The sequence below is a fragment of the Coffea arabica genome, chromosome 10e (genome assembly GCF_036785885.1).
Source record: "Coffea arabica cultivar ET-39 chromosome 10e, Coffea Arabica ET-39 HiFi, whole genome shotgun sequence".
Lineage (NCBI taxonomy): Eukaryota > Viridiplantae > Streptophyta > Magnoliopsida > Gentianales > Rubiaceae > Coffea > Coffea arabica.
Genome location: NC_092328.1, coordinates 7,754,555 through 7,765,637, shown reverse-complemented (window position 1 = coordinate 7,765,637; position 11,083 = coordinate 7,754,555). Strand labels below are relative to the sequence as shown.

At 33.7% G+C, this 11,083-nt stretch overlaps 1 protein-coding gene across 4 annotated transcripts; it reads right to left on the bottom strand.

The window, feature by feature from the left end:
- Positions 1-1,725: 1,725 nt before the first annotated feature.
- On the bottom strand, positions 1,726-9,847 carry LOC113710944 (uncharacterized). 4 transcript variants are annotated; one of them, XM_072067887.1, is made up of 15 exons: positions 9,806-9,847; positions 9,274-9,395; positions 9,044-9,103; positions 8,810-8,929; positions 8,603-8,722; positions 8,288-8,429; positions 7,788-7,958; positions 7,351-7,506; positions 6,999-7,105; positions 6,151-6,241; positions 4,406-4,562; positions 4,172-4,328; positions 3,772-3,888; positions 2,763-2,889; positions 1,726-2,010 (listed from the first exon to the last, which is right to left on the bottom strand). In XM_072067887.1, exons 1-15 carry the CDS (start codon positions 9,845-9,847, stop codon positions 1,777-1,779), a joined length of 1,923 nt encoding a protein of 640 aa, XP_071923988.1. In that variant the 3' UTR covers positions 1,726-1,776. The 4 variants fall into 4 exon arrangements, with proteins under 4 accessions (XP_071923988.1, XP_027089832.1, XP_071923990.1 ...); XM_027234031.2 differs by having other exon boundaries at positions 4,421-4,562; XM_072067889.1 differs by having other exon boundaries at positions 4,421-4,562; positions 8,603-8,707.
- Positions 9,848-11,083: the final 1,236 nt, after the last annotated feature.

The following is an 11,083-nucleotide window of genomic DNA, read 5'->3' as shown; positions in this document are numbered from 1 at the left end:
GGGTTACACTGTCCCACATCTTTCCCTTGTTTTTTCCCCTTTCGAATGAACTAGTGATTGTATACATTAAAAAGAAAGTGCATACTTGAAAAAAAAAAATTAGCTTTTGTAATCCGAACCAATCTCGGCAATAAATTGTTCCAAATTGCTCCTGACCTCAGATTGGATACATCAAATGTTTTCTATAAAGAACCAAATATATCTTCTCAATGATTTCAAATTCAGGATTTCTAGACATTGAACCAGCACCCTGTCTGGTTCGAAAGGTCGTCCAGATAATCTTTTTGGATCTTTCCCTACCAAAGATCATTCAGTCCTTTCTGAGTTTCCAATGATCTTTTTGAATTCACCCGTAACCTTTAGTACAGAGTAGAAATAAAAATAGAATAACAATTATTGTGTCAACAATATATATATATATATATATATATATATATATATATATCACCCATTTCAATCCTTTTGATGCCCTGATAGGTCAATAACGTAAAAGCCAGCCTTTGCATGCACGCATGCTCCAATTTAACATCATTAGTCATTAGTACATTGTCCAAGCTTCATAGTTTTTTTTTCAATCAGAAGGCAACCGGTAATTTAATTTATCTCTGCTCCTATTCTAATCCATACGCTATAGGGGGAGAGGCCCAAATAAAACTTAGAAATATTGATAGGAATTGAACTATCATCGAATTAAACGGATGCATAATATATACACGTATATAAATTAAAAAAAAATCACGTATAATGATCCGTTGATGGGAGTCAGAGCTTCATAATTGATTCTTATCTTCCTCACCACGCGTGGCATACTTTCATCCTCTAGAATCTATGATCATCTCAAAAAGCAAGCAGCCACCAAACATCCAATCAAATTTTGCTGACTTTAGGTTTTTCTTTAACATCCTTGCCTTAGTTACAATATGCGCATTGTTTTACTTGGCTTCATCTCATATATTATTTGATTGTAGAAGTGACTCAACGTTTCTTTTTTTTTTTTTATCTCTTAATTTAATCATCAAAATTAATTAATAAAATTATGACCACTCTACTTATTCCCAATCAAAGGAGTCAATACATACACACTAGAAGTATTTGAAACAGAAAATTAACTGTGGTTATAAATTTTGGATGCAAAACTGATTCTTTTCTTTAAAGCAGAGAGTAAAGGCATTATTGTCTCTCTTACCACGGATTTGGAGTTTAAATGGTGTTCTTGTTCGGTTATTTCACGTGATTTTATGTTTTGATTTTTTTTAAGATGTGTCCCGCAAGGAGTGGATCCGCAGATTATTACCCATCCTCTACAACTTGTTGGCAGCAAGATTCGAACCAGAGTTAGACCAAGCTCCGGAGGGCATGATTTTATGTTTTGATTTCAAAGACCAATTTTTGTTGAGGGCATGATTTTATGTTCTGATTTCAAAGATCAATTTTCTTTTTTCAAAGTTCTTGTTGCTTTTGTTTCTTGAATTTAGATTTTTCAATAAGCAACAAATTAAATTCTACCTCAAAGAGTAGCTGAAATTAAAATACTCTCATATCATATCAAACCAAGAATACTACCCTAGTAATCAACATGGAATACATAATACATTTGAGCAATTTTGTCAAACCAAAAAAAAAAAAGGGTATATATAAGCAATTTTTTTTGCTTGAAATTTTTCGTAATTTCGAGTAATTTACCAAGTAAATGAACAAAGGTACAAAGTAGCCAAGGCCCGTGAATTAACAACAGTTTATAAAGGATCTCAAATAGAGTATCTCAAGAAAAAATAATTAGGGTCCTTCCAAGCGAATATAATCATACAGGAGTCCCTGCAAAGGGCTGGTGCCATTCGCCTGAGTCAAATTGATTGTATTGCTCCCTGAAACAAGCAACGTGCTGGGAATGTCGAGATTGAATAGCCAATAGAGGCCGTGAATCCCATGTCTGGCAATCGAATTATCTTTCCCTATCAACCCGCTTGAAAATAGAGGAGAATTTTCTGTATTTTGATCATTCACGCGAACCTACATGTTAGTAAAATATTGTGAGTATTTCGCTAGATGGCAAACTACATATATATTTGTTGATTGGTTTTTTTTTTTTTTTAATTTTCGTATAATTCCACGAACCTTTTCAGAGGTTTCTGATAATTTCACTTGACTGCTTTGTCGATTTAAATATTATACGTGCCGCCTTTATCTTCAAATTTAATGTAACGATTGTCGGCCCATGCCAGTAAAAATAACACATGAAGTGCTAATTAAAGTATTTTCATTTCCGAATTATCCTTCCATGGCTTATAGAAATTAAAATTCAACCACAAAAGTAACTTGAGAGTGCATCAAATAAATGAAAGCAATTTAGAATAAAAAAATCATCTATGGATTGGTGGGCTACAAAGAGTTAAATAGGTTGTTGCAAACGCTTGAGTAAATTAATATCTAAAGGTTGATGCTTGAAAATATTTAGGGCCATTTTTCAAGTCCTTTTTTGAGTTTAGTTGAATTTACGAGTGTGAAGGGCAATTTGAGAAAGAACACACGTACTTTATGAGCATTTTATGTGGATTTGTAAGATTAAAACTCAGAATAGGGGAGCCAAGTGAAATTATCAAAACCCTCAAGAGAGAAGTCTGAATGTATCTTTTTTTTCTTTTCATCTCCCAAATATTTCTTGTGGTGAGTCCCTTTAAGATCAGTTTCTTTTTTTTTTCTTTTTTTTTTTGAAGAAAACATGAAACTTGTGATTTTTTTTTTTTTTTGTTTAACGAAAATACCTGCAGAATGGCTTGTGCTGCAGATGCAAGTGCCACTCTCAATTTGTAGTTGCCGCCAGTACTGATACTGTCAAGTTCGAACTTGATCTGCCAAGTGGTTCCTTGGTATGTACTGTCATCCTTTTTCCTGAAGCTTTCAGAAACTATCTCAACATATACGGAAATCACTACTAACTTTTCTCATTACTTCACGGTGCCAATTTTCCACTGGGATAAACTCCACCTTCATTCTCCCGAACTAATATCACTTTTTTATTTTGCTCCCTACACTCTCAATTGTGGATATTCTGTACCCTAAACTCTTAATTTTGGATATTTTGTGCTCTAAACTCTCAATTTTGGATGCTTTACATCTAAATTCTCAAGTTTATCCTATTTAAATCTAGTTAATGACAACTTTTATATAATTAATGCATAGAGGCCCCAATAAATTAATGATGATGTGTCAAAAGTAATCAAAAGGTACCAAGGTATTATAGCAAGAATAAAATAATACATTATCATTAATTTGTATTAATTTTTATCTCGTTAATTTTGCTAACAATATTTGTATTTGAGACCATATAAATAAATTATAATGTGCTAAAAATGGCGAAAAAAAAAGCTAAAGAATCATAGTTTGGATATACAGTACATTGTCATTAATTTTCATTGCTTTTTATCTCGTTAATTTTGCGAATACAATCATTGATTGTACTTAAACGGGACAACCTGAGAGTTTAGGGTGCAAAATGTCAAAAATTAAGAGTTTTGAGCGCAAAGCGTTCAAAATCGAATTTTGGAGTGTAAAGTAAACAAGTGATAGAAGTTCAGGGATGCAAAGTGAAGTTAATTTCATGTAAAGGATATTCTTCACACTAACATGCATTGTATATATCACCAATAAATAAATAAGATTATTATTATTACTAGCACATAAGAAACTTTTGCACACAATGCAATTTTCTTGCGTTTTATGTACATATACCACGAAAAATTAATGTACCCAAGAAATCAACAATGGTTCTACCTGTTGAATTGAGCAAAGAACCAGTCTTTCCTATAGTCACTCTGCCCAATGGTATACACCAAGTCATTTTGAGGATACAACTCTGCATACCTCTCCCACAGTCCATATTGCCTGAACCTGATCAGGATAAATTCAGCAAAAAAGAAAAAAAAATAGACAATTTTGTTAAAGGGGTTGTTGGAATTCGTCCAGCACCATTTGGAATAGCCAAGTTGATTTCTATTAAATACTCAAAAAAAAATTAAATTTATTGCGAAAAGTAAGCTGAAATGCAAACATTTTTTTTTTTAAAAAAATATAGTAGCACATTCTTGGTTGAAAAATCCTACTAATCTCAAAACGATATTCAGCCCTTAAGGCCCCAAGTCAAAATAATAATAGACATGCAAACGAAACTAACCTGTCAAGGTGAATGGTGTAAAGTTTATTGATGTAATTTGGGTTAGGATCAGGAACATAAAACTCTCTGGCAGAACGATTAGGGATGCCTATTTCCCATATTGTAGGTCCATCTCTGGGAGGCTGATAAGTAAGATCACCCGTTTCAATTTTACACCCTGATTAAATTTAAGCGTAAATGTTAATATTTGGGTATGTAGATGAACTTCGGTCTTGTACAGAGGAAAAGAAAAACTGGAGCAAATTAAACCTGAAGTTATGGTGATAGGGACATCGCTCTTGTAGTCACCAATAAAACCAGGCACCCATGCATAGAGGTTATAATCTCCGGTACGTATATTAGTGATGGAGAAATTACCGCTGGTGTCTGCTGTTGTCCAAAATTGGTAGTCCTGTCAAGTCATCCAGATAAGAAGTTGATTATGCCTGACGCCCTGTTTAATAACTCAATTCAGCACTTAAATTTATTGGATTCAAATCTTAACATATTCAAACTATTCAATGAATTCAAGCTATCGCTGAATAATATGATATACATTTAATTGTATTAGATTTAATATTTAACAATTCAATAACTTAATGAATTCAGATTTCAGATTTCAGTTTTATCAAACGCACCCTTACTTTAATTGATTGCATGCATCACTAAGAATTGTTCATCTTTAAAGGCTGGAGTATAATTAACTTATCTAACGAGTCGGAAGGGTGAAATGGACCTCTCCAGTTCCAATTCTCTTCAATTGCATAAATTAATAAAATTTCGGTGTAAACGTGAGTTATAATTGAGTTGATATAAAACTCACAATTTATATCCAAAATAATTAGATGGAACTGGATGAACCTCTCCTCAACTGGAGAGGTTTCGAATCCGAAGAAGGATATGCATAAAAAACACCACATATAATCTTATTAGTGATTCTGGGATAAAAGTAATTAGCAAGGTTTTAAAACCTAACCCGGATCGTCTGGTCGAACCGCCGATTGGATTATTTTTCAAGTCAGGTTAAGGCTAAAACCTAAAAGGTTCAAAAAACCAAATCTATAATGTCAGGACCAGTTGACTCGTTCGGTCGGGCCAATCAACCATTGAACCAGAATGACTATTATCAAACCGTCCCGGTTTTGTATTTCACTTAGAAAGTGCAGCCAACAAGCTTCAACAACATCGTCGTGAAGCCAGCCATGGCGATGGTACCACTACTTTTGACTTTTTTCCAGCCAACACTCATTCTTTCTTTTAGACATTTCAATATTTTATTTTTTTGTGCCATTATACTTTTTAAAAACTACAATCCAGCACTTAATTGTCCAGGCATTTCAAAATTTCTCACTAATGTTGTTACTTTTTATTTACCAAATCATTATTAAAATTAAACTATGTATATTGTAGCCTAATTCTTTATGACTCCAATTTTTATTGATTAGTTCACAAGTTTTTTATTCTTATAATCAAGAAATTTCACGTTTTATCGTAGTTACTTCATTTTTCATTATCTTTTTTTATTGCTCATGTTTAGTACAATATAATTTTCTTTATTGCATTTGGATATGTTATGATTGTAAAAGCAATTTATTTATTCTATATTTTTTATTATTTCAATTTCTAAGTTATTTTAGTGGTATGTATCATAATTAAAATAACTTAATAATTATTTATGCCGTTATTATGATGTCACGGGTCAACATCGGCTCAATAATAATTAGTCAATAGTTGAACCAGTGACCCTTGATCCAGTAAAATTTCTGATTCAATGAACGGTCTGGATTTTAAAACCTTGATAATTAGACTCGCTCTAGTAAATAAAACTTAATAGACAGTGCTTATAGGATGAAGATAATTCTGTATATATAACTATAAACCATTGTTTCTTTTTTAATTTGTTTGTTTGAAGCACATTTTTAATGATAACTATTTGTTATTTTTTTTTGGTTTATCACTACATAGTAATATATTTAGGCTTTCCTCCTAATTAGTATCACCTTGCATTCTCTTTGCCAGGATCCCACGTCTCCTCGTGGAGCCAAGCCCACATAAGCACAACTGGCTGGTAAAGGATCATTACTGGCGAACCTAGAGTAGCAAGAATCCAATTATCAAAAAAAAAAAAAAAAAAAAAAGAAAAAGGTGCAAGAATCCACGCAATACACAAATCAATTTTCCTTTTTAATTGTTGTGAACAACTAATCTAATTGAAGATTTTTCAATGGCGATATAAAACTTGAACAGAGAAGCAGTGTTTCATGGAAATCCATTATAATCTAGAAAAACTTTATTAATTAATTAGCTTTATTAAATGATTATATTGCTTAATTAATTTTAAAAAATGACATTTTGCATATTCACTTGCATGTGCATGTCTCTCTCCATATCTCTCTCTTTATAAGTGAAAGGTTTTTAATTCAGAATTTCTTACTTACAATCTCTCCGTCCTTACCACTCAACCCAATCTTCCACCAGCACGTACATGCCTTAATAAAACATAAGTTAAAAATGTTTAACATGTAAGTGATAAAATAAAATTTCAGAGGAGCATGAGTTACCTTTTGTACAAGCATTAAAGCTTCATTTTTAGAAAATAGAGTAATGGGTTTCATGCAATTTTTTTCCTTTTAGTAAAAAATGAACTCTACTTTAGAGTTTCTCCAAGTGTTCATTTTTTTTTTATGTAGCTAGAACAAACTAAGAATATTTCCATTAAATCTAAAGTCAAGAGGTGTTTTAATTTTGCTTAAATTTTAAATTTACTACTCCAAACATTGAACATTTTGAAATTTGATAAAATTCAATATTTTGTTCCCTACAGTTGAGGACAAGAAGTTTTGATCACCTGTCTTGAACTAATAGTCTTCCGCTAACATTACCACGCTGCGTTGATTTTTGGAAGTCCTCCGAGGATGGAAAACTATACGGCCAGCAATTCACTTCGATCATCATCTGTTTGCTGATAAATATTTAAATGGTGCCATAGATAGAATGTTCCATAACGTAGAAATTGTAGTATATTCACACACCCCGTGAAATTGTCTTAACAGTTCAAATTTAGTATTGAAAGATGTTCCTCGTACGATCATTCTTGGCACATACTGATTTTTATGGCTTTCTTAACTTTCTGCATGAAATAATTGTTATCATGTAAAATCATTTGTACTAACTTGTAAGAATATGTTCAAGAATTAAACCTGTTTCTTAGCATCCTCCCAAAGTAAACACGGATCCTCTCCTTCCAAAATATTATTGAGATACAAAAAAACTGGTCCAAAAACCTTTTTCCATGGTTCACCTCGTTGAAATTTGGGCACTAAATCCTCTCCCGCATAGTGAGCACTGAGAAACACCTGAAATTGCCATTTTATTTTAGTATGAAAGAAAGTCATGCATTGTATTAGTCTGAATAGCTGGTAATTTTCTTGTTTTGGAGGCAATAAATTAGTATGCATGGCTTATATTTCTATTGCTAAAGAGGGTTTGTGCTACTATAGAAGTACTATCGTATCTGATTTTGAATTCTGGTCCATTGAACAGGATTCTGCATTCTGATTTTGAAGAACAATTGGACAACCAAGAAAAATGAACCTTGAAAAATGAGATCTTGTGCAATAGACTAAAAATTACGTACAGCTAAGTTTGTTGGACCAACATGAGAAGTCAGATTTTGTTTAAGGGGTCCGCCGGATCTGAACTCATTGCTTGGAGTAATCTGCCAGAAACCCACAAGTGGATCCATACAAATCCATCCGTGGACCTTGAGATCCTTGTTGTCACACGAGTACAGATACTTGTCATCCACCTGGGAGATGTACAAAGGGAATCAATCAAATACTAGCGAAAGAGAAAATTGTAAAACTTCCTTGCATGAGTTTGTGAGGCAAATATGATGACCCTATAAACTTTTGAACTGGTGCAGGTGTAGTTAGGGGATTGGGTGATCAGTTTCTGGTCTAAACCTGAAGCTTATAGTTTGAGATGGGCACCTGTTATTCTTGGCTAAGTTAGTAATTAATATATAACAAGGTAGCATTTGAACTCTGAACACTGTAAATGCTGTCAAGATTCTTTGATGATACATGTTTATAGTGACTTTGTAAGCAGAAGCAGAAGCAGGAACAGAAGCAGCACCTCCCCTTTAAACTCTGGCTCCACAGGGTTCACAAGTAGGACTGCTTCAGGATATGCGAGTTCTTGGCCTCTACCTGGTAACCGGTCATCAGGCAAGGGCATGTACCTTTGCCTGTTATCAGCTATAGCCATGTAATGGAACCTAGCACACCGATACATTTAGGTCTGAGACTAAGAAACAAGAAATTCAGGGATGACAAGCAAACGCAATTAGTCAATTTGCCGTTTTCTTTTCTATAGTAAAGCATGTATCTCAGTATTTAGGAAGGAAGAAGATTTGTTCAACATGAATGGAGTTGCGGGGAAAGTGTTTACTTCTCCTTTCTGAGCTTGAAAGCTATCCTTGTTTCATCAAGGTTGAATCCAGGCCACTCTTTCAAGTGTTCATAGATAGCATAGGAGTAAAAGCCAGAGGAACCACTCAGCATTACAAACCTAATGAAATGCCATCACAATTAGGATGTTATCAACTGTAATCATCAATTTTGAACATGACATGGATTGCTGATTTCAGGCAAGAACCTTTTGTCTATGTTCAGAGGAGCTAGCTTGCCTTCTAATGATGTATTCCATGTTCTTGAAAATGAAAGCTCTACCTGTTCTTTGGCCTCCAAAATAACCTTAAAAGTTGTGGCTTTGATCCTGCATTATATAGATCCCTTATAAGATTTGATACAGAATAACATGTGCATGACAGAAAGGGGATTTTTTTCCCTTTTAATTGGGGGAGAAGGGGGTGGTTAACTAGAAATTTGCCTTTCAAAAGTTCCTGTTGTTCCTGTGCTTCCTTCTGGGCTCCATACAATGTCCCAGTACCTATGCAGGATCACATGTTAAAGTCTTGTAATGAATTATGTCTAGGATTAATGAGATTCTATCGAGGGTCAAGCAACTTCTTACTGTTTTTCTGTCATATATGAGCAAATGCATTGTGATTTTCTTGAAATTTTAGAAAGTTAATTCAGAGAATGATCTGATGACCATACCCTCTATTTTCTTCTTCATTGAGAACTTCAAGAAGATTGTCAATGCCATTATAACATATTCCTGTAACGATGCCATCAGGTTTTGATATTGTGACTTGGAGAATGCCATTGTCCATTACGACCTGCAAAATATAAATAGAAAAATTATGATAGTTTGAATGGTATGACTGTATACATTTTTGCATCTCATTTGAAAAATTAAAAGCGTATTTGAATTCGAAATATTGAAATAAAATTGCTCAAGGTGTTCAAGTTTTGAATCCATTTAGACATTTGTGAAACTTTTATTTCTCCTCTTTCAGAGATGGCACTGAACCACTAAAATAGTATTGATGAAAAGTTATGTCACATTTATATCAGCCTTTGTTTTGACTATATTGCCAAAATTACTGGATGTTAAGATACAAAGTCTTGCAATCCATTTTTAAGTCAGTGAAATAAGCAAGATTTGAAGCAGTACCAATAATCTCAGAATAATAAAGAAAACAAAGCAGAAGAAAAGAAAAGAGTGGATGGAGTCAGAATCTATTACATGTTCATCTTGAACACTCAACTGTATCCTTGAATGAGACATATTGGAATTTATTCCCCGCTGTCCACTCTGAGTTCTGCCAAAATTTTTTTAATCTTAGTTGGAATTCTGAAAGGACTTCTCTTATGAGAAAATGAAACTTTTGCTGCTACTTAATTGACCTTTCAACATTTCCCCTCCCTGCAGTCAAACAAAAATGCTATTACTTTGTTTGAGCCTGGGGAAAGCTTGCTTTCATTATTATAGCATCATAATTGTCTTTACTTAATCCTCAACACTGGTTGGTGAGACAATAGCTTGCAAGACCCGCTTAAACAACTCAAATTGCAAGTCAAGGAGTCATGAGTCATCACCATGGTGCGAGTCTTGAGGTGCTTTTCTACGTAACTTTCTTTATCTGAGGCTGTCCATGAATTTGATGGCTTTCACCAGAACCTCAGCAAAACTCATAGCTTAGAACCATATAACAAACTTGAAGCAGATGGATAAAATACATCTCACAGCATCCAATAACGTCTAGTTTCTGTCAGATATCCTTTTAAGGCCAAAAGAAATGCTGAAGAGAAAAATAAAAACAAAGATAAGATTTTTTTTTTTTTTTTAGGCAAGCAAAGTTTTTTACCATGATTAAGGAAAAAGTGCAAGATATTTATTTTTTTTAATGAAAAAAAAGGAAAAAAATAGGGGAGGATAATGTTACTTAAGCAGGCATGGAAAGCTACAGAAGAGCGGATACCTTTTCCTATCAGGCTCAAACAGAAGCCCTCTACTATCAAACTCTATAATACAAGCAGCCCTCTACTATCAGGCTCAAACAGAAGGATAAAAATGAGAGAATTTGGCAATCCATGATTGGATGGTTTGGCAAATAAAAGATTCTAGAATCAATCTCCAGACTAATTTTTCGAAACAAAAATTAGTTGTGGAAGAGTTTACGTTCCTGGGTTCTCAGGAGTTTTAACATGCAATTGCAGAGAGATTCACACTGCATAGGCTTTCGTTTTGTTTGGATACACGTGAAATAGTAAGATGACTTTGTGCTTAAAGATACAAAAAATGCAGTTCCTCATTTCTTGGTGCTTCTAATTGGCTGCCTTTGTAACTTATCCTCCCAGATTCGTGGCCATAATTCTGACAGCATGTTGCGTCTGACATTGCCCCAGCATATAGACAACGGGCAATTTATGTTACTACTGTTCACCTTGTGTGTGTTCTTATATTACCCTCCAGAAACACAACAAGCATATGTTAATAACTTCCAAGTTTCCTGGTTCTTAT

Coding starts and splice junctions, on each gene's coding strand:
- LOC113710944 (XM_072067887.1), bottom strand. CDS start 9,847: ATGTCTCATTCAAGGATACAGTTGAGTGTTCAAGATGAACAT. Junction 9,396..9,805: donor TGAGTGTTCAAGATGAACAT/GTAATAGATTCT, acceptor TATATTTTGCAG/GTCGTAATGGACAATGGCAT. Junction 2,011..2,762: donor CAGCACAAGCCATTCTGCAG/GTATTTTCGTTA, acceptor ACTAACATGTAG/GTTCGCGTGAATGATCAAAA.